The sequence below is a fragment of the Purpureocillium lilacinum genome (assembly GCF_023168085.1).
Source record: "Purpureocillium lilacinum CBS 284.36 DNA, scaffold_1, whole genome shotgun sequence".
In the NCBI taxonomy this organism is placed as follows: Eukaryota; Fungi; Ascomycota; class Sordariomycetes; order Hypocreales; family Ophiocordycipitaceae; genus Purpureocillium; species Purpureocillium lilacinum.
Genome location: NW_027072111.1, coordinates 2,388,274 through 2,411,531, shown reverse-complemented (window position 1 = coordinate 2,411,531; position 23,258 = coordinate 2,388,274). Strand labels below are relative to the sequence as shown.

The following is a 23,258-nucleotide window of genomic DNA, read 5'->3' as shown; positions in this document are numbered from 1 at the left end:
CCGTCGTCACACGTGCTTTCTTGCTTGCTGGCTTGCTGGCTTGCTGTCCCGACCGCAGTGTCGCGTTGGCGAGCCTCGTCGCGTAGATTACATACTTTGTAGCGAAGAAGAAAAGGTGCCGGCTAGCTAGGTAGCTATCTCGTATCAATGGCCCGTCCCATGCGTGCCACTCTCCAGGGACGCCAGGCTCGCTCGCTCGCTCGCTCATCCGCGGTAAGCGTGTAAGAACGAAGACGACAAAGAAGAATAAAAAAGTCAGAGAACATGGCGTGAGGTATCGTAAGTCGTATCAGCCTACCCTCCCGGTGCCCATCCATCAGTCGTCATCCTCCCATCCTCCATCTCCGCCATCGACTTCTATTGTCGTTCCGAGCGCCTCCTTGCCTTGCCTAATCATGTCCTGGAGCCTCTTGTTGAAGGCTGCGATCCGCACGTCCGCGTCCCGTTCCTCCATCTTGCGCCGCGTTGCCAGCTTCTTGGCCTCGGCGTCGAGGCGGGGGCTCGCCTCGATGGGGTCTTGGTCTCTGCCGCCGCGGCTCGACGCAGTGGACGCGTTGCTATGGGTCCGGCGGTGAGAAAATGAGGCGTGCCCGATGGACTGGTTCAGGGAGCGCCGCCGAGAGTGAGAACTGGCGGCGTGCGTTGGCGATGCCGAGCCGGCAGGGTTGGGAACGGCCCTACTGGCCGCCTTGGCCGGCTCTGGAGACCGGAAGGAGGCCAGCGAGGCAGAGGAAGCCGGCCGGGGCGGCTCCTGAGCAGACGTGGAGGCGGCTGCGGAAGAGCTCAGGCGGCTGGAGTATCGACGGGGCGTTGTGATGGCAGGGTTGGTGGCGCCGGCGTTGGGCGTGTTGCGGGGGCTTGCGGCGATCCGGCGGCCGGTGGTGACGGCGGGGCCGTGATTCCGGTTCCGAGGCTGTGATCGGTTTGCAGTCTGCTTGCGAGGCGTCGGCGTCGCTGTTCCAGCATGCGGTTCCTTAACCATGACCCAGTTTCTGCCCAGCTCGTCTGCGGCACTCATATGTCTCCGCTTCGCGGCCGGCGCAGTCGGCGTAGACGCTCGGCTATCATATCCCGTATACGTATCCTCGGCCGCTTCGTTGTAGTGGTACTCGCCTGCGCCCTGGGGAAAGTACCCCGGCACGCGGTGTTCATCGGCGACTTTATCGTCGTCGTAGTATTGCGGCGTCTCGGGCGCGAGCTCGTCTCCCGGCTGCACGTCGTATCCCGCTCCGCCACCGGCGTAAAAGCCCTTGAAGGCGCCTGCCTTGCAAAACTCCCAGACCTTGCCCACGACGCCGCCGAGGGTGCTGAAGGCGACGCTGCTCCATCCGCGCGGCTGGGAGGGCTCGGTGGGGAGGTTGAAGAGCGGCATCGGGCCGCCGGGGTCTGTCATGTCGACGTCCTCGCGGGGGCGCTTGCAGCCGAGGGCTCTGCGGTAGTTGGAGTCGGAGTACATGCTCTCGCCGAGGACGCTGCTGTCGTCAGGGCCGGCGTGCGGCGTGCCGACCTCACCGGCGAGCGTGTAGACACCCGGGTGACCGTGGGTGAAGATGGGGGCCGGAGGAGCCAGCACGCCGCCCGAGGGCTTCGTGGCCGTCGGGGGCGCATCGTCGTGGTCGGGCCAGCCGCTGGCCTTTTCGGAGGCGGTGTGGGGGGTCTGATGATGGTGATGGTGATGTTGATGGTGGTTTCGCTTGCGCTTGGGCGTTGCCGCGGTGTCGACGACGGCGGGGGCGGGTCTCGCAGCGGTGGGGAGGTATCCGGAGCTGGACGCGGGCGAGACGGGCGGGCGGAAGAGGCCCTGGTGGATTCCGTCGGCGTGGAAGGCGCCGGGCATGTGGAAGCCCGACGAGAGGGTCATGATGGTGCGTCTCTTGCGCGCACGCGTGGCGAGGACTGGAATGCAGCGGGCTCGTCGATGTGGGACTCTGCGACCGGGTGCGGGCTCGAGACTCGTGCTCTGGGGCTCCTACGCGCCGGCGAGACACACGGGCATGGCCTTGAATGATGCTGGAGGAGTTTTCGGCGGTTGCCGTTCGTGGGGAGCCGCGTCGTGTCCGCCCGTTGCAGACACGGACACGGAACAAAAGTCACTGGCGCTGGCGGCGGCGGCGCGAGGTCACGACACCCACCCCGCGAGCTGAGCGTCTCGTGACTTGCACGACCACAGATTGGCGGGTAGAGTTTTGTGTGCGCTGGCACTGGAGCTTCAGAGACAAGCCGCCTGTCCAGCAGGGCCAGAAGGATAGATATGAGGCAGATCGGAAGACGCTGCTCGAATGGCTGTATTTTTGTCGCCGCGGACTGTCGGGTCCGGTTCTTGAAGCTTGCCTGTCGTGGCCCGAGCGTCACGGCCCGGCTTCGAGATGCGGTATCTCGGGGATGAGGAGGACGCTGTCGCGACGATGGGCGGGTGATGCGCAAGCCCTCGTGACGCCGGAGTCGAGGGGGAGAGCTGGATTTTTGGCTGCGCCCAGGTCGGTCGGTCGTGGTGTTGATGGCGCTGAAGCTCGACTTGCGGCGGCCGGCGGTGATGAACCTACACCAGCTGGGTGCAGGTAGCGCCTGGTGGGGACTGGCGACCGCCTGGGGGTCATCGACTCTGGAATCTGGATCTGTTGCGGACCTACGGCGGCCCCACGGGTGCTGGGCTGTTGGGGTTTGGGGCTCCACTGGGCAGGCGGGCAGGGGTCCAGGCAGCTTGACGGCGTTGCCAGGGTGATTAGGTTGGTGTTGTAGCATCGAGTTAGTGCGGGAATCACCACCAAGGCCACTGACAGGAAATGCTACACCTAGTCGTTGAAAGCGTGGATAGCGCGCGTACAACATTAAAGAAGATATCAAGGACATTTGCACAATGGACGGCAACGACGCAGGGCCTGAAAGGGAACATTTAGATATGCGTCCCAAGTGCATTCTCCACTTGTCCTTGCTGTCAGATACGTAGCTCAATAGAATCTGTCTCAGCACCCGTCCCCGCCCAACTTGACTCGACTCGGCACGCTGCCGTCCCACCACCTCAAAGACAGTACGCAGTCGTGCCGTACCCGTTGTCGATGCACTGGGAGCCGGTTTGCGAGCACTAGTTCCCCACGAACATTCATCATTAGCCATCCACTTTCTTCTGTGCGACTTGCGGCCTTGGGGTAGTGAGACTTACACTGGGCTCGCACGGCTTGGTCCACTGCCGTCCGTTCTGGGAGAGGACGCACTGGTTGGTCTGCGTGGAGCAGGTCTTTAACAACGAAACAATAGCTGTCTGTCAGTTGGCCGCTCATTGAATGACATTGGAAGTGGCAGTGGGAGAGGAGGGGAGTCTGTGCGGCTTTGCTTACGCCGTGGACGTTGAGCTTCGGCTTCGTCTGTGCCGAGACGGTCGCCGCCAGGGCGAGGAGCAGGATGCTGAGCGAGCGGTTCATGGTGAGGGCTTCGTGAGTGCACTTCTGATTCTGAACGGGCGTATTGGAAAGAAAACTATCAAGCAAGTTGCAAATAGTCTCTCTGTGTGGGAGACAAACGGGTTTATATGCGCACCAAGTATATACATATTGCTCTTCTGTTTGTCACTGCCATATACTGGGCGCGGCGACGGCTCCGTGCACGACAGTCTGTCACAGCTCTTGTCGTGCCACCGACTCGGGGCAAATACCTTATTTAACAGTGAAACGTCAGCCGCAGCCGCATTGCTCCGTCCTTGCACCGTCGCTGTCCCAAATGCTCGTGGAGAGAGTCGCATGGACCACCGCTTTTCGTCGCCGACTTCGTCAGCGCGCAAGGCTGCAGCTTAAATCCACGACCGCACCACAGCATCACCTTACGATAAGCCAACCATGCTCCAAAGAAGACGCGTAATATCGCCATAATAACATGCTCGTGACGCGTCTATCCGGACGGGGGTCCAGCGCCCCGCCGCCGTGTCATGATTCCCGTGTGCTTGCGCAACGCCCTCTTTTCCGAAGCCATTCTATCCTCGTCCGTCCGCCCGTCCGCCCAACCCTCGAAAGAAAGCGCTGCATATCAAGTGTGCTGAGTCTAGACCTAGGCCTCTCTGCTGTAGTAGGCGTCCTGCTGCACGCTCCGCTCGCTCGTCACGCCGCCGTCGACGCCCTGCTCGCCGTGGACGTGTGCCGCGCCCGCCCAGAAGCGCTCCCGCTCGGCCAGCAGCTCGTCGGCCCAGGCGCGCGTCTCGGGCAGCGTCATCTTGCGGGCCACGTACGCGAACTCGCCCAGGTCCAGGCGGCCCTCGGCGCGCTTCTCGTACTCCATCATCTGCAGCAGCAGCTCCATCTTGTCCACGTCGTGCACGAAGTGGCTGTCGAGCGTCTGCGAGTCCTCGTATTCCTGCCAGATGGCGCGCATTTCTTCGCCCGTCGACGCGCCACCCGGGAAGCCCCCTAGTAGCGTCTTGGTCAGGTAGTCCATGGTCGCGGCCTCGCGCCGGTTCTTCTCGGGCTTGGCCACGCCGTCGACGGGCGTGATGTCGCCGACGAGCAGCTCCGCCATGTCGTGGATGAGGCACATCTTCATGCACTTGGGCAGGTCGAGGCGCGGCGCGAGCGACGGGGGCGCGAACATGGAGATGAGGGACATGCGGTACATGTGGTCGGCAATAGACTCGCCCCTGGAGATACTGCCGTCAGCGCAACTCAAGCTACAGTAGCCCGACCGCATCTTGGGTCGGGTTACCACCTTTGTGTAGATGTCGACTTACCGCTCGATGCCGAACCGCCGCCAGCCCTCGCGCTTCGTCGTCTTGAGCCGCTCGAGCATGTGGAAAAAGGCTAGCGGCGAGCTGGAGCCCTGCGCGGGCGCGTCTCCGGGCAGCGTCTCGAGGACCTTTTCGACCGACCAGGGCTCCGACACCTTGGCCATGGGCGTGTATCCGAGGTCTGCAGCCGCGTCAGTCCAAAAAGCGTCCTCCCCAGGCCGAGTCCATGGGAGTGAACATACTGGCAATATCTGCCTTGGAGCCCTCGGGCTGGTCTGTTTGCGATCCCATGTCTTCTTGCGGCCTGTTTCGTCGATGTCTCGGGGTGTTGCCGTCGAACGTCGTCGATGAGGGTCGCGCGGGGCAGACGAAGCAGATAGGCGTTTGGGCACTTCAGGCGCGGCGCTGTGGGAAGAGAAAAGCGGTGGAGCTGCGGGAGACGGCGAGAAGAGGCCTGCTGTTTATGTACAGACGGGAGGGCAAACGATGAGCGGCAAGATGTGGGCGGTGGCCAGAGAGTGATGGAGGGGTTGTCTGCTTTTTGGTCTGGTGTAGGTTTGCGATGCATGGAGAACAACAAACGGCCAATTTCCAATGCTAGCGCCGTGGATGGTTCGATTGCCGGCAGGGCTGCCCCCTAAAGCCCCCACTGCCGGCGCCGGGGAGCCGCGCTGTCCTCCGGTCGGACACTTCGAACTTAGGTACCCTACACCATTCGATCGCCGCAATGTAAACAAACAGCCACTTCGGTTACACGAGAACTGTAGCCAGAAATCTATTCGCTATCGTCCCCTCCAAATTGCTCTTCGTCGATGCGTATCTTTCTGTCCATGGCTCGTGCCGCAGAATCCAGCCAATCCTGCTCAGTGACCCAGTTCAACGAGTCAAAGACATCACGGAGCCGGTAGTCCCACGTGTCGTCCGGCCATGGTTTCCGCTCCCATAAGTCTCGATAAATACCCGTGCTGCGCATGTCTTCTTCTGGATCGACCCGGTATCTGTTTTCACTGTCGACTATTATAGGCAAGGGACAAGATACTGGGGCCTCGTCTCCGGCAAGCAGGAACTGAACGAGTGCCTGCTTTTGTTCGTCCAGAAGCTTGACAATGCGGTAGGTCACGTCGTGCCGGTCCGGATGAAGGTAGATACTCTCGGACTACCATTTGTCAGAAAAGTAATTGACGTTGGCGGAGAGGCGAGGCCTTGTCTCTTACATCAACAGCAGGTGCCGAGGCCGGTTCACGGCGGTCGAAGAGCACCACGCCGCCAAAGATGCGCCCCTCAGCCCAATATCCCACTCCGTCGGCCACGCCACGTGGGTACTGCTCGTAGTCGCAGTACCACTTGTGTCGAAGTAATGTTGCTGGTGGGCCGTCTGGGAACGTGTACCACCAGACGGCGTCGCTTCTGGGCGCAGTCCAGGCTTTGATGTCCCTGCCCTTGTCTGGGTCGCTGCCGGGACCAGATCCGTGGAGCAAAGCAGCGATCTGGTGGATCGATACGGCGACAAGCTCAACAAGGCACGTGTTGAACGCCCGTGACCTCGGGCCCGCGGCTTGGTACTCTCGGCAGAGCTGTAGGCATCACCACTTGCAGTTAAGTAACCCGAGAAGTCGACCGTATTAAGAGGCATAGAACACGTACCTTGGAGTCAAACTTCAGAGCCCGGGAGTCAAACGTACTCCGGAATTGTTCCGCCTTTTCAGCAGCCTCGGGGCGAAGCGTTCTATGCAACGAGTGGAGGGGATGGCTCATCGACGCCGTCCCATCGTAAGTGTCCCTGTCCACCTCTGACAACGGTAGGCCATCCGCTATCTGGCCAAATGTGGCTTTCGCAACACCGCAGGAGGCGACGTTTCCTATCGCCCTGAGCAAAGCCTCGCGGTGAGTGTCGTCAAGGGACGCAATGGTAGCGGGCCGTGGCGGCTGGTGGCGCGCCCGCTTGTTCACTGTGGGAACGGACATTGTCTGCGTGAGCTCTTCCGGTACTTGTAGAGGTAGATAATGGAACGATGTATGAGCGCTTGGTCCTGCACCCGTCTTTTATTACATGCGTCACGTCGAAGGGGGCATGGCTTTAACTCGACGTTTAAGCGCCGGGCTCTGCTAGCCGGTAGCAGCCATTGGCGGGCTGCGCGTCTACGAACCAACAGAAGCCCGTCTCGGCAGGCCATCAACATGTCACGCGTTCATGTATGCTGCGCGGTGAAAGAGCTAGCAGCTCCTTCACTGCCTGGCGGATTGCAACCCTGCCACCAGGATCTGAGCCCCCCTTTAATGGAGCCTCTTTACTTACCATCTCAACGGCAAACTCGCCGTAAACCCGGGCAGCATGACTGATAAGATGAACTATCTTTCACGGACCTGTTGCAGATACATCCACAAATTGATAGGCCATTAGGGGCACGAGAGAAAATAGAGACGCAAAAGACAGTGAGGTAGCTACATAGAAGCTACTTTCCAAACAGGAACTAATCGACGAGTTCTCTGAAGCCAGAACTGAAGAAGGAAAATAAAAGGAAGAAATGCAGATTCCAAGTTTAGGCAGTCTGAAGTAGTAGTCTCCCCATATCCATGCGCCTTGCTGTTGCACCCCGAAGAAGTGTCGCCACCCTCCAGTGATGCCGATGCGCTCCCAAGTCCCAGCTCACACCGCCAATCCTCCACGCCAGGACTCGAAGCCCGTATGCAGTCTAAGAAGGAACAAGACAAGATCCAAAATCGCTACACGTCCATGGCGCGATACCTGTCATTGACCACGTCATCTGTGAGGCGACTCTGTCTCATCCGCAGGGCTTCCTGGTGCCAGACCCTCCACTGCAGCCATCGGTCGTTGTTGTCTGCAGGAGAGCCTCTCGTCGTCCTCCGCACGGGTCGCGCCAAAGCCGCGGGGCAGGGTGGCACGTGGTACGGGAACAGCGGTCCTGTTCTGCGGCGGGAGCCCTGCCCTCTCGATCTTCCCCGGCGCGAGGGAGATTGAACTTCCAGCTCCAACACAGCATCCTGCAGCATCTGGGCCCAGGCCCAGCCTCTGTACACAGGTGGGGGGACTCCCGGGGGAGTCACGGGGAGGAGGTCCTCGTACCGTGGGATTTCGCTGTAGATGGACGTCCCACGGACCGGGCCGGCGTCGCGAACGGGCGGGTGCACCGTAGCCTCATATCCCCCAGTGTGGGGAGCTCCGGGAAATGGCCCGTGAATTACGCGAGGCGTCCCCATCTCTACCTCCTGAGCCTGGCCATCACGGCGCTGCCGCGAGCCGCCGCCGGCAGCACAGGCACACCGGGGGTCATTGTTGGCGCTTCGGCGTCCGAACAGTCGCTTCCAGCCTCGCGAGAGCCATGCGAAGAAGCCGCGGGGAACGAGCCTTGAGACGACAGGTTTTAAGCTGTGGATTGAGGTGCAGGTGAAGAAGACGACGACTGCGCCGCCGACGACGAGGCAGGCAATGGCTCCCGCCGAGTCTAGGCTTGGGGCCGATAGGTCGATCCGCCGGAACAGGGCGACGCTGTGCGGGTAGTTGCGCAGAGTGGAAAGAGGTGCCATGGCTAAAGATCGTAGCAGTGGTGTAGAGAGCTTCTGATGAGATGGTATATCGGTGTACTGCGGCCGTTGGCAGAAGGTCCGCTGGTGATGATACGGGACACGAACAGAACGAGTAACAAAGGGGAATGACCACGGGAAGGGGGTTATATGTAGTCTGGTGGACGGCCCATGCTGGTGAAACCCCTGTGGCGCAGAGTAGGATGCCGCGTCGTTGAACCTTGAGGCATTGGTTTGGCTGTAGCCCTGCTGCTTCAAGGTTTAGCTTGGAGTCTTGCTGATGCAGGGTCAACTCTATGTGACGAGGTGAGGCACAAGCGTCGCCGCTATGCGCACTCTCTTTGATACTAGTGGTGGCCGAGGGCGTCAGCGACACGTGTGGGCAAGGCCTAGGGTCCTGCCTTGATGATGTTGCCCACATGTCCGCCATGCCCGTCGCGTCTGCCGTGCTCGCGGTGACCATCGCGTCCGCTGAGGTCACTGTGCCCGCCGTATCTGTCGTGCCCTCCTGGACGGGGTCTCCATCACGACTACTGTGCTTTCCGTGACCAGGATGGCTCCTCATGCTCCATCTCGACAACTTCCACCCCCGCCTCCCACGTCACGACGTAACCCACGCCATCCCCCCAACAAGCACCGTTCTCCTCAGTAGTTTTCCCACAGCTCCTTGCTATACCCCTCCGTCAACCGCTCATCCGTGCCATACACCTCCTGCCACCCAGAAAACCCCCTGTCCAGGACATAAACAGCCTGCGGCTGGTCCGGCCGCGCCCTCGTCTCCCCCAGCGACTTGAGCAGGCCGTCCCTCTCGCGCAGGTAGCGCAGCGCCGCGCTGGGCCCCCGCTGCTGGCTCAGCGCGCAGTGGAACACCACGGCGTCCTTGTCCTTGAGCTTGCGCACCAGCGTCGGCATCATGGCGTCGAGCTGCGTGCTCGGCACGTTGGTGGAGCCGCGGATGTGCCCGCCGATGTAGTCTGCGTGCTCCTGGTTAGTCATGAGGTGAAACTGGGCGGGGGACGAGGAGGGGAAAAGAACGTGCCGTCGTCGCGCACGTCGATGACGGCAAAGGTTGGGTTCGCGGCCTCGCGCTCTTGGAGGAGCTTCTCCGACAGCGTCTTGGCCGTCATGCGCTGCAGGGTGTGGATGTTGACGGAGGACATGGCGCGCGAGGTGGTGGTCGTGGCCGTGGATGCTGTCTTCAAGGCTCTTGAGATGAACATGGGCCAGGGGTGTTTTACGCGAGCATTTAGATGAGTGTCGTTGCGATCTCGATGGATGTTGGGGTGAGATGCAGCAACTGCCGCACCGTCCCCGTCTCCACTTTGTCTTGTGGCCTCTGAGCGCCGCACCACCCACGCCTTGGCTATAGCTGACTATCATGTTTAAAATCAACATGACATCAACCCCAGGGATGCAGAAACGGTCCGTGATTGAACTCATGCTTCGAGCAAGTTCATGTTCGACTATGGATATCACTAAAAACACGCGCTGTCCGGCTCCAGCAGCCCTTGGAGCACCAGCCAATTCAGAAACCCATGCCAGTCATCACAGTGTTATAGACCATACAAGGACCCTTTGACGCCTTCGCACAATTCTCGTCCAAAGCTATTACGCTTTACCCAACCAGCCGGCGTTGATGAAAAAGTCAAAAATACGCGCGCCCTTTTGAGAATCCAACCGGCAGATTTCCTTGGCCTGCTTTTTCTTCAGAGTGCCGTTGGTCTTGAGCGCCTCCTTGAGAATTTGCTCCTTGATCATAAGATACGGCTTTGGCTGCAGCCTCACCACTTCGCACAGCTTAGCTTCCTCGGGCGTCAAGAGGTGCAGGTCTGGCGCGTTGTCCTGGCTCAGCTGCAGCGGCTGCACGCCCGAGATGGCCTGCGGCGTAATCTTGGGCCTCGAGGGCGCATGGCCGTTAACTCCATTAACGCCGTTGGTGTGTCCATTCGTGAGGGGCTTGCTGTCGCCGTTAACTTCTCCGTTCGTCTGGGGCGCCGGGCGGATGGCCAATTCGGGCGCGACGAGGAGGGCGGCACCACTTGGAGGATCTGGAGGCGGAGCTTGCTTAGAACGTTGATTCGAAGCCATCCTTTCTCTGTCCATGGAGCCCATGGGGATAGCCTTTTGTATGCGCTGCGACTTCTCTGTTTCGTACTTTTCGCCGCTTTTCAGGTCGCCAATGCGCATGTTCCGCCATTCTTGTAATTGAGTAATCGCTTGGCGTAGGTTCAGCTCATCGATGAGTCCCTGGTTCAAATCCTCAAAGTCCTTGTGATTCATGATGCGAGCAAAGGGTTTGGCTTTTTGCAAAAGGTCTTTTTCGTCTTTGCTGCGCCTTTTCTCGACTTTTGTATTCTCTCTGTACTCCAGTAAATCGTGTTCGAAAATGACCTTTTTGCGTTCGACGCGCTGGGTGAGGCGGCTGTTGTATATCTCCATGACGGTCAACTTGAGCTCCATCTCGGGTTCGAGCTCGCCAGTCCGGGGGTTGACGCCATCGCCGGGATCAAACTGCATATGCTGCACGGCTTCTTCTGCTTCGTTGGCGTATTCCGTTTCGAATTCCAACCGACCAGGCATGTAGCCCTGGATTTCGTGACAGCTTGGAACACTTGCAGTCGGCTTGGTCTTTGGCTGCAGGGCGGGCGCATTCTTGGCTGCCTCGCGTCGGTCCTCAATGCGCCTCTTCTTGCGCGCCTGGAACTCCTCGCGAGGCACCTCGTTGGCCAGCTCGCAGTCGTGGGGGCTGCATCGTTTCGGGAGGGGAAATTTGGGAGAGTCGACGTAAGTGGCTAGGTAGTGGTCGCGCACTTCGTCCTTTTCGCGGAAGCCGCCAATGTGGTCGGCGATGTCAGCCCACGAGCCCAGGCCATATGTCTCGGCGCCCTCGAGGAGCAGCAGCTCCTCGTCGGCACCCCATTCGCGGTCGAATATGGGGAACGAATTTTGCTCAATCACGCGAAAGGCATGTGTCGCGGGGTCGTGGGTGTTTCGCGACTCGCCTTTGGCGAAGCACGAGACGCAGAGGTCGAAGTCGGAACATGCCGGGTCAGCACACCTAATGCGGACCTGTCTTTATGTCAGCGACTCACGATGCAGAGGGAGCCGGGGTGTCACCGCGGCACTTGGGAGGGACACATACCGTCGATGTGATGTCGGACGAGCACACGTCGCAGACATATTTGACACCTCCTTCGCCCCCCCTCGTCACCGTCTTCTTGCGAATGACGCCCATCTCCCGCCGGCGCCGAGGTGTCGGGCTGGTGGGGGCTGGGACGCGGCCGCGATCGCTTCAGGAGCTGATGACGTCGGCCCAGGGCGCGACGGAGGCGCAAAACCGGGGCGAGCAGGGAGGCCCGCGGCCGCTGAGCGCAATGCGACGTGTATTTTGATGGAAATGGAGGAGCGTGGCGATGAGTTCGATGGAGTCGCGCGCCCTCGTCGGTCGCTTGTAGTCGGATATTTGGCGGAGCGTCGCGATGCGATGGTTGAGCCGCCAATGAGCGACTGCGCCACTGGCTGGTGACGGGAAGGATGCGAGGCCAACTGTGGAGGGGGCGCGTTTCCGATTTGGGCCGCTTACCAAAGCAGGCCACCTGGGGTGTCTGTCACGTGATGAGCATGGGCCCAGCCGCCGCTGGGCGTTCCTGGCTCGGGGGTATCTTCGGTGCTGGTGGGGTGACCGCTTGGCCTGGAGGGGCCTGGGACAGGCGAAGGCGGGATGGAGGGGCAGCCCCGCCAGGCGTTGCTGAACCATGCCGTGGGCTGAGGCGCTCGACAAAGCGCTCATCGTCTGATGATGCACTTGACAAAGCCCGGAAGAGGCAGTGGAAGCTTCCCCTTCGCGATATCAGCTATGTCGAGCAGCAGTACCACATAACCCCGAATCCCACGCCGGGACAACGCCACTCGGAGTTTGAGCCTCCACTGCAGCTACCCGTGCGCTGCCACTCAACGCAGAGCGCGCGGGCCTGACAGCTCCAACTGCCCGCCGGAGGGCCCCGTCCCGTCCCCCAGGGCTCCAACGGGGCACTCACCTGGGGCCCTTGACGCCCAGCGATGGAATGGACCAGTGCCCGAAGCGCCACTGGTGGACGCCCGGAGCAGGGCCCGAAGTCATCCCCGAGACGGACCCAGCGGGCGGGCGCCGCAAGCGGGTTCGGCGCCTATAAGCGCACCAAACAGAGAGTCGGCCCGCAGACGTCGCGCGCTGTGGAATGTGATGTTGCACCTGACGTCGTTCGTCGCTATCGTTCGTCCAACTTGCCATTATCGTGCTCCCAATTTTTTTTATTCCCTCTCATATAACGGGCCTCGCGTCCTTGTGGTTTTTTCCGTCAAGAAAGTAGAGCTGTCAAGGCCCAACAAGCACGCACCACATCGCAGCCATGCCCGACAAGATACTCGACGACATCTCGCACAGGCGGTACAACCCGCTGACCGACAGCTGGCTGCTCGTGTCACCCCACCGGACGAAGCGCCCATGGCAGTGAGTAGACACCCCACGATCCGACGACGAGGCAGAAAGGGGACGATTGGAGCGCCGTGCGACGAGGAGGACATTGTCTCTGACTGAGATCAAGGGGCGCGCAAGAGGCCGCCGCCGCCAACACGCTGCCCGAGTATGACCCAAAGGTGAGGATCCTCCGGACCGCATGAGATGAGAGCTACGCTCACCGGCACAAGTGCTATCTCTGCCCCGGCAACACGCGCGCTGCTGGAGACCGGAACCCCAAGTACGAGAGGACGTTTGCGTTTGTCAACGACTACAGCGCCGTCAAGGAGCAGCAACCCGATTATGAGGCCGAAACCTCCTCCGATGGTACTTATCCCTGAACATGAACAAGCAACGCAGGACACGTTCTCACAGACCACAGACCTCGAATCTCTGCTCCTCCGCGCCCAGGGCGTAAAGGGCGTCTGCTACGTCCTCACCTTCTCTCCCAAGCACCACCTCACACTCGCCGACATGCCCGCCCCCGACATCCTCCCAGTCATTGAGCACTGGACCCGCATCTACGCCAACCACCTCTCCGCCTCAAACCCGCTGTCCAAGCTGGTCGACGGCCTGCAGCTTTCCCTGGCCAAGGGTGATGCGCCGCAGCCCAAGGACGAGTATCGCTACATGCAAATCTTCGAGAACAAGGGCGCCGCCATGGGCTGCTCGAACCCGCACCCGCACTGCCAGGTCTGGACCACGTCCACCATGCCCGAGGAGCCGGGCAAGGAGCTTGCGCAGATGACCAAGTACCGCAAGCAGCACGGCGGGCGCCACCTGCTGGGCGACTACGTGCAGCTGGAGCTGGGCAAGGAGGAGCGCGTGCTGTGGCAAAACGCCGGCTTCGTCGTCGTCTGCCCGTGGTGGGCCGTCTGGCCTTTCGAGGTGCTCATCTTGCCGCGGCGGCACATCCGCTCGCTCGTCGACTTCAAGCCCGAGGAGCGGCTGCAGCTCGCCGAGGCGATCCAGGAGGTCACGCGGCGGTACGACAACCTCTTTGAGTGCAGCTTCCCCTACAGCTCGGGCATCCACCAGGCACCGCTGCAAGGCACGGAGGAGGAGGTCGAGAACTCATACTTCCACATGCACTTTTACCCACCGCTGCTGCGGTCTGCGACGGTCAAGAAGTTCCTTGTAGGGTACGAGCTCATGGCGGAGCCGCAGCGAGACATTACGCCGGAGCAGGCCACGGCACGGCTGCGCAACTGCGGCGGGGAGCTCTACCGAAACAACCTGAAGCAATAATCTCTTCAATAGAACTTTTCCGTACCTGTATTAAGCCCATCCGTTCCGAGACCCCTGTACCCTGTGATGGCGCCAGTCCTCCTCTTCACTCCATGCCTAGTTCTGAACCAACGCTCCGCATTGCCTAGTTGAACTCGACGTAGTGATCCCGAACCATGGGCATCCAGATCAGGGCGCAGCTCGCCAGCGTGAACGGAAAGATCTGGGGCAGGCCAAAGGTCATGCTCTTGAAGACGAACAGCTCGGTCGCAAAGTGGCCGAGCGCCACAACGTATGTCCAGATGGCAATATTGTACACGGGGCCGAGATGCAGGTGGTATGCGGCGTAGCAGCGCACGATGCAGGTGATGAGCGTCCACGTCCCGAAGAGCCGCCCGGCGAGGGGCGTCAGCTGATCGGCCGCCTTGGGATCCGTCTGCGACTTGGCAGGCACGAGCTTGTTGATCGAGTCTTCGGGGTCGAACGTCGCCGAGGCGGGCGGCAGCTGCGAGTTGCGGACGAAGCGGCCGTTGTAGACGCGGCGGGAGAAGTGCAGCGTCGCGTAGGCCTGGAGGGAGTTGCCAATGGACACGACGGAGAGCTTCGACGCTGGTCAGTCGGGGGCGCGCTTCAGGAGACCACGCGGGCGCTTTCGGGAGGCACTCACCACGAGCATGTAGTACGGGAGCACGCCCTGGGCGGGTGGGAGGAGAGACTTGATGACATCCATGGCTGCTAAGGGGGCGCGGCGCAAGACTAGCGCACTGTCGAGCTCGGAGTGTTGGACAAAGATATCGTTGTGAAGAATGTTGGCGTGGTGATGTCCAGGGGACAAGCCGGAAGTGCTGCGGCAGGGTTGCGATTTTAGTGCTGTCCGCCCACATGCCGACGGGACCAGGAAGAAGCTCCAGTGGAGCCAGAAGCTGCGATCCATCCGCCGAGGCGCCCAGCATTGTGATGCATGGATGCCAGCGTTCAAATCCCCTACGTTCGAAGCCTGGAGCACCAGACTGCAGAGCGACACTTTTCACAACACCCAGACTGAGCTCATGAATCCGATTCGTATACTACCTGCAGATCACGCAGCCGACTTGGAGCCGTCCGGATCGTGCGCCACCACCTCAATCTCGACGCGCATGTCGTCCTCACCCAGCCTCGTCACTCCAACGCACGTCCACGGCGGCTCGTGGTCGGGCATGTACTTCCTGAAGTTGCGGACCATGGCGGCCAGCGCCTCGTCGTTGATGGGGACGTGGTACGAGTTGACGCGGAACACCTGCGACCAGCCCTTGCCCCCCGCGTCCTTGAGATACCGCTCGACGTTTGCGAATGCCAAATCGATTTGCGCGTTGATTTCGCGCTCGAACACTCCGGTGACGGGGTCCCAACCTCCTGCGCCCACTTGTCAGAGGCTCATCATCCTCTCGGGTCTGCTTCGCCGGCATCACTTACCCTGGCCGGCGCACTCTATCCGATCACCGACCCGAACGGCCTGACTATAGGAAAAGTTCCTTCTCTTTTCCACCCCCTGGCCTTCGTAGGCATAGTATTTCAAGTGTGACATTTTTGTTGCTGTCTGATCCGCAGCAAGAGCGGCGGTGGGTTTGGAGACAGGGCAGCAGCTGAGTTTATAGCTGGAGCAGCGTGTGGTTCGACCCATCGCTTGAACGGCCCAGCGAACGAATTCTAAGTCATCGCGTCCGAATTGCAGATAGGCGATGCATTATTAATGTCGGAGGAGTGCGGTCGGCGAAGCCCACGCTTATACGTCATTTGGCGGAAACGTTTCCGAGTTGCGAAGCCTAACTTAAGACGCTCGCTAATTATCTGGGCTCATGGCAGCCATCTTTTGCATGCCACGACCAATTTCGGTGCCACAGATAACCCTGTATTGTCGCCTCGGTCAATGTCTCCGACCGGCCATGAGGTCCACGCCGGACCAGCGCACCGAACATTTCCCTTTTGGCAGGTACCATGATGTGCGTGGAACAGACCCTTCGTAGTCGGTCAAGAGCGACTGTTGATGCGGTTGGTCTGTAGGTGTTCGTAGAACATGGGCGCCGAGACCTTCGAAGAAGTGTGGCCTGCATGAAGGTGCTGAGACCCATGATCAGTTTTACAGCCCAACAACAAATCACTGTGTAACCAATATTATCACTCGCGCACCTCGCCTGTTGTCTGCGGCACAAACCCCGTCCAGAGGAGCATAGCTGTCATTCCGCACACCGACACCTTGAGCACCACCAGGCACAACATGGCATCGCAGACCTTGGCCAACATCGATATCGTCACAGCGTTGCGGGAGGTACATCAGGACTTGAGTGAAGTCCATCAGTTCTTCAAGCAATGGACACCGGTCAAGGCAGCGCACCACCAAGGCCATATGGTGCTTATCGAAAGGCTGATTTCCGAAATCGAGAACGGTTACTACCCCAACTTGGAACAGGACGAGGTGGAATATTGGCGCGCGTATGCGGACAGCGAAATGAAATCGAGAAGTGCCTGCCGACTGTGCACTGCGCCCGAAGAAACACTGGAACTCGCCGCTGCGCAGGAACGACGACGTGGCATACTTTGGGCCTGGGAAAGGGATCTCGCACGCTCTTCACTTCGTCCTCTCAAGATCACCGACCTGCCTCGAGAGCTTCTGCGCAACATTCTGGACTACTTTGAAGCCCCGGATCTTCCAATATATCGATCTATGGACATGGTGGAGATCCCCGGCAGAGATTCACACAAAGATACATGGCAGGCCACGCACTGGCTAAGGAACGTTCAACGCTGCCGACTCACGTGTCGCCTCTTTGACGAATTGGCCTCGCCGTATCTGCTCCCGTGGCTCAGGGTTTCGCTAAACGAGGCTTCCCTGCGCCGCGCTACCGAAATCTCACTTCGGCCGCATATCGCCGCAGGTGTCCGCGGTGTTAGGATCCAGCTGGCGTACTATTATCCCGCGCTCGCACAGGACTTTCAAGAGTGGGCAGCGGCCCGAGAGCAGAGCATGGACGCGTTCGTCAGCCAAATTTGGGCGAACCACCGTGTATACCCAAACCGACCGTGGCGGGAACGGGCCAGAGCACCGACAGGATGGCACTTGTACGTCGATGACAACACCCACGAGAAATATCCCGAGTTCAACGAGGTCCTTGACAAGTGCCATGAGGAGTATTGGCGCAGATCTGTCGAGCAGTCGAGTCTCCTCGCTGATGGACGTTTCGTCAACTGTCTTGCTGCAGCTATGGCCAGATTTCCACGCTCTGGCAGGGTAGAGTTTACAGACTCCACAGAGTACGAAGACATCATAACCCCTACCAGGTACCGGAAGCTCCGCTACTTGCTGGATAGCCCAGAGGGGTTTTGTCGATACCTGTGTAGGCCTGACCCGTGGGTGATGTGGAACACGTCGACAGGTGATGAAGTCCGCCCAGCGAAGATCATGGCCGAGCTACCCGTCGCTATGTGGAAAGCCGGGGCACGCCTCGAAGATGTCTGGATTCACTGTTTTCCGCACCAAGCGTTTTCCGCGTTGCGACCTGGCCAGAACCAAACGGATAGCCTGGTATGGCGACAACTTCAGGACGCCTGCCAGAATCTTCGATCGTTTTACTGCAAGCCTTGCGATTATGGCATTTCGTGCCTGATCCAAGAGCAAGAAAGGACGCATGTCGATGATTTTTTTGCTGCCATGCTATCTGGCTCCAGGTTAGAAATCGTGCGACTTGAGCTGGAGGGCCTGGGCACCACTGGCGACGATGGAGTCACCAGAAACCGATGGCACCAAATCGGGAGAGCGATCGCCCCGGCTCGATGGCCACTGCTGAGGGCCCTTGTCCTTCAGGGAGTCTCGTTTCACTCGCATGAGTTTCAACAGCTTTGCCGTGGACTGGGACGGGGGATCTTGGAGGCGCTGCTCATGCGAGACGTGCAGCTCGATAGTGGCTCCTGGGCGGTCGCTTTGGACATTCTTCGGGGGCGAATGAAGGCACAACGCGTGAGGAATGTGTCCATATGGGGACTGGAAGGTGGGGAGGTTCGACAATGGTACGAAGCACGTCAAGGAGACCATCATGGATCGGAACCACCAGATGGCGACCCGCCGATCCTGATGGAGGAAGAGCTGGCAAGGCTGATGGCTCAATACATCGGCGGCTCTGCTGGAGCGAACGCGAACCCGCTCAGGAACATCTACTGACAATGCTATGCAGCGCTGTTGACATGTGGAGCGCGGGGAAAGAAGCAATCTGGAGGACGACGGAGGTGAGGCGGCGGGGAGCAGTGGCATCCATGGATGTGAATCAAAGACTGTACATTAGTTGGGCCGAGTCCCGATGAAAACGGAGGTTTGTAGCCCACCGAGGTTCTGTTGATACTGAGGCGGGAAGGGAGCTTTTAATGGAGAGGAGTGCTATTTGTAGAGCTTGCTAGTTGTAGAGCCCATAGGAGCAATAGCAACGAAAGCAACGAGAGCAACGAGAGCAGCGAGACCAACGACAGCAGCGACAGCAACGACAGCAGCGACAGCAACGACAGCAGCGACAGCAACGACAGCAGCGACAGCAACGACAGCAACGACAGGAACGACAGCAACGACAGCAACGACAGCAACGACAGCAACGACAGCAGCGATAGCAACGGCAGCAGCGATAGCAACGGCAGCAATACTAATATGTAGGTAGCGCGCCACTGTCGTCCCATGCGCAATAAAATATGACTGGGGCAGCATGGGGGTAGGGCGCGGCAGAGAAAAAAAAATGTAGCAGGGCTCTACAACTGGCAAAAGTTGGCTCTACGAATAGCACTCCTCTTAATGGATTCCAACAAGATTTTCACAAGTCAAGTGAGCGGCTTGCAATGTGCACCTGGAAGAACAGCCGGCGGGTTGAAAGAGTCGGCTGGAGTTGAGAAAAATGACGTGCCCGAGAAGGTGAAGCTCGTGTCAGTGGCCCAAACGGTGCTAGTCAGGTCCCTTCAGCGGTGGTGCTGCCGCGGCACCTTTTTAGCCCAGCGGGTGCGCCCAACTAACTCCCTGTCAGCTGCAGATTGTTGAGGCGAGGATTGCCGCCCGCCGACCCTCCGGGTTTCCTCGAGACGCCCTCCCACCAAACATCATCATCATCGACCGCCGTCTCTCTGCCGCGTCGCCCGCCCCCGTCACAATGGATCATCCGCTCGTGCAGAAAGCCCTGGGCTACATACGCCAGATCCCTCCCGTGCCGGAGCAGGTCCAATTGGGCTTTGCTGCCATCGGCGCCCTGTACCTCGGGTCCAAGCTCCTGAGCTACCTGTCGCTCCTCCTCAGCGCCTTCGTCTTTGTTGGCCACCCTGTGCGTGCTCGATCTGCAGAACGGAGACGACCGGAGGGAGCGTTTGCTAACGCGTTTCCGTGCAGCTTCGCAGGTATGGCCGCGCCGGCTCCTGGGCCGTCGTCACGGGCGCCTCGGACGGCCTCGGCAAGGAGTACGCGATGCAGCTCGCCGCCAAGGGCTTCAACCTCGTCCTCGTCTCGCGAACCCAGTCCAAGCTCGACACCCTCGCCAAGGAGATCGAGCAGAAATACCCCGGCAAGGGCCTGCAGGTCAAGACGCTGGCCATGGACTTTGCCAAGAATGACGACCGCGACTACGACCTGCTGCGCGAGCTGATCCGCGGCCTGGACATTGCGGTGCTCATCAACAATGTCGGCCAGAGCCACAGCATCCCCGTGTCCTTCATCGAGACGCCCAAGGAGGAGCTGGAGAACATTGTCACAATCAACTGCATCGGCACGCTCAAGGTCACCCAGATCGTCGCCCCCGTGCTGAAGGCGCGCAAGCACGGCCTGATCCTGACCATGGGCTCCTTTGGCGGCTGGACCCCCACCCCGTACCTGGCCACGTACTCGGGCAGCAAGGCCTTCCTCCAGCAGTGGAGCAATGCCCTCGCTTCTGAGCTGGCTGACGACCACGTTGACGTCTACCTGGTCCTGAGCCACCTCGTCACTACGGCCATGAGCAAGGTCCGCCGCCCCAGCCTGCTCATCCCCAACGCGCGCAACTTTGTCAAGTCGGCCCTGGGCAAGATTGGTCTTGGAGGCTACCAGACCGCGCCCAACACTTACACCCCCTGGTGGAGCCACGCCGTTATGCTGTGGCTTATCGAGAACGTTCCCGGTGTCAATAGCCCGATCACCATCTGGTACAACAAGAAGATGCACGTTGACATCCGCAAGAGGGCCCTGCGCAAGCGGGAGCGCGAGGCCAAGAAGCAGTAAGCGTCTTGCGCAGCCCTGAGGTGTCACGATGAGAACAATTGAGACGGCGACTTGAGCAGGAGTTGGAGTTTCGACCAGAGCGCAGGAAGGGCTGAAGCCATGAGAGAGAGGCTTCTGCCATGTCAGAGGACCATGTATTCTACCGACGGATGGAGTAATGGGGTAAAAGCAGCAAAGATGATACGACGTCTAGTTCGTGGGGTTTGGGCGTGCTACCCGAACGGCTTGTGAAATGGGGACCATGAATGGGTATGGATTTGCAATTCAGCAATTGAAAAGAAGAGGGATCTTCGAGCTGATCGCCACGTTCCCCGAGTCTGGCCTCAACCCGCTTGTTGACCTGTCGCAAATGATGCTCCCCGTCTCCTGAGGTGGGCGGATTAACGCGATGCCGGAGGCTGCTCTGAGAAAAAGTTGGTGTCCCAGGCCACCACGGGCAGCAACTGGCGCCACCCACCAAACCTGGAAGCGCCCAACGCCAGCGCCGGCACTGCTGCCCACCCACCCTCCACCCCACTCAGGCGCCCGGTTTGCTGCACAGTTGGCGATGACTCAAGTGCCAAAAAGCGCACAAAGTCGACGACCCTCTTTTCCCTCTATCCCGTGTGACGAGCTTGCCCAGGCATGCTGTTTGTGATTAGCAAGATCCGTCCCGCGTTGATTCGAGCCGCCGTCGCACGCCCTGGCCTCTCCCTTTCGAAACCACTGCCGCTCCCTATCCGAAGAAACTTTGCGACATCGCGATTCCTACAGACATCACCCCTCGCGTTCGACCCCGCGCAGCAGGACCAAGAAGACACAATGGCGGCCCAAGAGGGAGGAAAGGAGGGCAAGAAGTCCGGTGGCGGCGTCACGCTCAAGACGCCCAAGGGCACGCGTGATTGGGCCGGCGAGGACATGCTCCTGCGGGACGAGGTCTTGTACGAGTTGCCATCGAGGAGACAGGCCATGATCCAGTGCTGACAAGCCTCCAGCAAGTCAATCACCGACATCTTCAAGCGCCACGGCGGCAGCCCCCTCGATACCCCCGTCTTTGAGCTCAAGGAGATTCTCGCCGGCAGTACGTCTCCCTCGCGCCGCTCGCCCGTCTCGACCACGCAAGCATAGACTAACAAGCCTGTAGAATATGGCGAGGACCAGCGTCTCGTGTATGACCTGGGCGACCAAGGTGGCGAGATCTGCTCCCTGCGATACGACCTGACGGTTCCGTTCGCCCGCTGGCTGGCCATGAACAACGTCCAGCAGATCAAGCGTTACCACCTCGCCAAGGTCTACCGTCGCGACCAGCCGGCGATTGCCCGTGGCCGGTATCGCGAATTCCACCAGTGCGATTTCGACATCGCTGGTGTCTACGACCCCATGATCCCCGACGCTGAGATTCTGCGCATCATCGTGGAGGTCTTCGAGGCGCTCGACCTTGGCATCACCATCAAGCTCAACCACCGCAAGATCCTCGACGGCATGTTTGCCGTTGCTGGCGTGCCGGCGGAAAAGACCCGTACCATTAGCTCTGCCGTCGACAAGCTGGACAAGATGGCGTGGCCAGAGGTCAAGAAGGAGATGGTCGAGGAGAAGGGGCTTGCCGAGGAGGTCGCAGACCGGATTGGTGAGTACGTGCTGAACAAGGGTACTGTTTCCCAGATGGTGGAGTACATCCGAGGAAACGAGCAGCTCATTGCCAATGAGACCGTCAAGGCTGGTGTCGACGACATGGCCCTGCTTGGCACCTACCTGGACGCCATGGAGGTGTCGGACAAGATCACATTCGATCTCTCCCTGGCCCGTGGTCTGGACTACTACACGGGCCTGATCTACGAGGTCATCAATCTTCCTCCCAAGGAGGATGGGACGGCTGGCAAGAAGAAGCTCAAGAAGGATGACCCAGCGAACCAGGTCGGCAGCATAGCGGCTGGTGGCCGCTACGACAACCTGGTGGGCATGTACGGAAAGAAGACGATTCCCTGCGTCGGCATCTCGTTCGGTGTCGACCGCATCTTCACCATCCTCAAGGCCAGGCGCGAGAGGGAAAACGCCGCTAAGACACGCACCACCGATGTGTACGTCATGGCCTTCGGTGGCAGGGAGTTCAATGGCCTGCTGCCAGAGCGCATGTCGGTGGCCAGCAAGCTGTGGAAGGCCGGCATCCGCGCCGAGTATTCGCCGAAAGTCAAGCCGAAGCTGCCCCAGCAGTTCAAGGCTGCCGAGGACAGGGATGTGCCGCTGGGCATCATCCTCGGCCAGGATGAGCTCGCGGCTGGGCAGGTGCGGTTGAAGCAGCTCGGCCAGGGCGGACAGGGCAAGGCATCGGGCGATGAGGACAACAGAGGCAAGCTGGTGAGCTTGGATGATCTGGCAGAGGAGGTTAAGAAGCTGTTGCTGTAGACGATTTTGAGACAACCAAAACTTAAAGAGAAAGTTATAGACGGCACGGGATCTTGGCATGCATTTAATTTGTAGCTCATGGCCTGCCTGTGTCTGTTGGCGACCTGTGTTAATTTTGCCCACCAATTGAAGTGTGTCTCACGCCTCTTTGCTTCAATCGTTAAGAAATGCATCAATGGTCCGACGATAGCAAGATTTTGCAAAGCTATTGAAGACGAGAAGCCGATTGTTCTCGGTCAATGCCGTGCAGCGAGCTCTCGAGTCTGCACTGTCGCGCACGTTTGGGGCGTTGTCACCCAAACAGGCTTAGCGCCATCGCCCCCGGCCCTGTCGCGAAAAATCCAAGCTGGTTCCAGCCTCCCCAGCTTCGGCCTCACGCACCTCTGAACCTGTTTACCGCACCATCACCAACATCCCTTTCCCCTCGTTTAGCTTCGCGACACGGCTGAACGGGCCAACGCACGCGCGCCGCGACATCCACAGCAGGCACCGCGATCGATTCAAGCTTCGAGACCTCATCGACGACGATTGGTTTCGCCGTGCTGGCTGGCTTCATGCAGCGCCGCCAGCGCGTGCCGTTTCTTCCATCGACCTCGGGCTAGGCGACCGACCTCACACAGCGCACGCCCATTTCTGGGTAACAGCGATAGACA

The 23,258-nt window shown here is 59.8% G+C and overlaps 11 protein-coding genes across 11 annotated transcripts; 3 read left to right on the top strand and 8 right to left on the bottom strand.

Annotated features, from left to right (window-relative positions):
* Window positions 1-316: 316 nt before the first annotated feature.
* PLICBS_000455 (uncharacterized protein) lies at window positions 317-1,861 on the bottom strand (the record flags this gene model as incomplete). The annotated part of the gene is made up of 1 exon (XM_018318548.2): window positions 317-1,861. The coding sequence occupies one exon, from the start codon at window positions 1,859-1,861 to the stop codon at window positions 317-319; it is 1,545 nt and encodes a 514-aa protein (XP_018184073.2).
* A 2,177-nt stretch (window positions 1,862-4,038) lies between these two features.
* PLICBS_000454 (uncharacterized protein) lies at window positions 4,039-4,999 on the bottom strand (the record flags this gene model as incomplete). Its single annotated transcript, XM_018328585.2, has 3 exons — window positions 4,039-4,621; window positions 4,712-4,889; window positions 4,951-4,999. The coding sequence occupies 3 exons, from the start codon at window positions 4,997-4,999 to the stop codon at window positions 4,039-4,041; spliced, it is 810 nt and encodes a 269-aa protein (XP_018172836.2).
* Window positions 5,000-5,483: 484 nt separating this feature from the next.
* On the bottom strand, window positions 5,484-6,673 carry PLICBS_000453 (uncharacterized protein; the record flags this gene model as incomplete). Its single annotated transcript, XM_018318550.2, has 3 exons — window positions 5,484-5,864; window positions 5,923-6,282; window positions 6,353-6,673. 3 exons carry the CDS (start codon window positions 6,671-6,673, stop codon window positions 5,484-5,486), a joined length of 1,062 nt encoding a protein of 353 aa, XP_018184075.2.
* Window positions 6,674-7,432: 759 nt separating this feature from the next.
* On the bottom strand, window positions 7,433-8,254 carry PLICBS_000452 (uncharacterized protein; the record flags this gene model as incomplete). The annotated part of the gene is made up of 1 exon (XM_018318551.2): window positions 7,433-8,254. One exon carries the CDS (start codon window positions 8,252-8,254, stop codon window positions 7,433-7,435), a length of 822 nt encoding a protein of 273 aa, XP_018184076.2.
* A 642-nt stretch (window positions 8,255-8,896) lies between these two features.
* Window positions 8,897-9,411, bottom strand: PLICBS_000451 (uncharacterized protein; the record flags this gene model as incomplete). Its single annotated transcript, XM_065599605.1, has 2 exons — window positions 8,897-9,225; window positions 9,270-9,411. 2 exons carry the CDS (start codon window positions 9,409-9,411, stop codon window positions 8,897-8,899), a joined length of 471 nt encoding a protein of 156 aa, XP_065455677.1.
* A 448-nt stretch (window positions 9,412-9,859) lies between these two features.
* On the bottom strand, window positions 9,860-11,486 carry PLICBS_000450 (transcriptional adapter ada2; the record flags this gene model as incomplete). Its single annotated transcript, XM_018318553.2, has 2 exons — window positions 9,860-11,320; window positions 11,394-11,486. 2 exons carry the CDS (start codon window positions 11,484-11,486, stop codon window positions 9,860-9,862), a joined length of 1,554 nt encoding a protein of 517 aa, XP_018184078.2.
* Window positions 11,487-12,639: 1,153 nt separating this feature from the next.
* On the top strand, window positions 12,640-13,994 carry PLICBS_000449 (galactose-1-phosphate uridyl transferase; the record flags this gene model as incomplete). The annotated part of the gene is made up of 4 exons (XM_018318554.2): window positions 12,640-12,740; window positions 12,835-12,886; window positions 12,938-13,073; window positions 13,129-13,994. The coding sequence occupies 4 exons, from the start codon at window positions 12,640-12,642 to the stop codon at window positions 13,992-13,994; spliced, it is 1,155 nt and encodes a 384-aa protein (XP_018184079.2).
* Window positions 13,995-14,118: 124 nt separating this feature from the next.
* Window positions 14,119-14,703, bottom strand: PLICBS_000448 (uncharacterized protein; the record flags this gene model as incomplete). The annotated part of the gene is made up of 2 exons (XM_018318555.2): window positions 14,119-14,574; window positions 14,641-14,703. The coding sequence occupies 2 exons, from the start codon at window positions 14,701-14,703 to the stop codon at window positions 14,119-14,121; spliced, it is 519 nt and encodes a 172-aa protein (XP_018184080.2).
* Window positions 14,704-15,051: 348 nt separating this feature from the next.
* PLICBS_000447 (uncharacterized protein) lies at window positions 15,052-15,537 on the bottom strand (the record flags this gene model as incomplete). Its single annotated transcript, XM_065599604.1, has 2 exons — window positions 15,052-15,365; window positions 15,426-15,537. The coding sequence occupies 2 exons, from the start codon at window positions 15,535-15,537 to the stop codon at window positions 15,052-15,054; spliced, it is 426 nt and encodes a 141-aa protein (XP_065455676.1).
* A 3,592-nt stretch (window positions 15,538-19,129) lies between these two features.
* PLICBS_000446 (uncharacterized protein) lies at window positions 19,130-20,223 on the top strand (the record flags this gene model as incomplete). The annotated part of the gene is made up of 2 exons (XM_018318556.2): window positions 19,130-19,297; window positions 19,363-20,223. 2 exons carry the CDS (start codon window positions 19,130-19,132, stop codon window positions 20,221-20,223), a joined length of 1,029 nt encoding a protein of 342 aa, XP_018184081.2.
* Window positions 20,224-21,024: 801 nt separating this feature from the next.
* On the top strand, window positions 21,025-22,605 carry PLICBS_000445 (cytoplasmic and mitochondrial histidine tRNA synthetase; the record flags this gene model as incomplete). The annotated part of the gene is made up of 3 exons (XM_018318558.2): window positions 21,025-21,143; window positions 21,198-21,283; window positions 21,347-22,605. 3 exons carry the CDS (start codon window positions 21,025-21,027, stop codon window positions 22,603-22,605), a joined length of 1,464 nt encoding a protein of 487 aa, XP_018184083.2.
* Window positions 22,606-23,258: the final 653 nt, after the last annotated feature.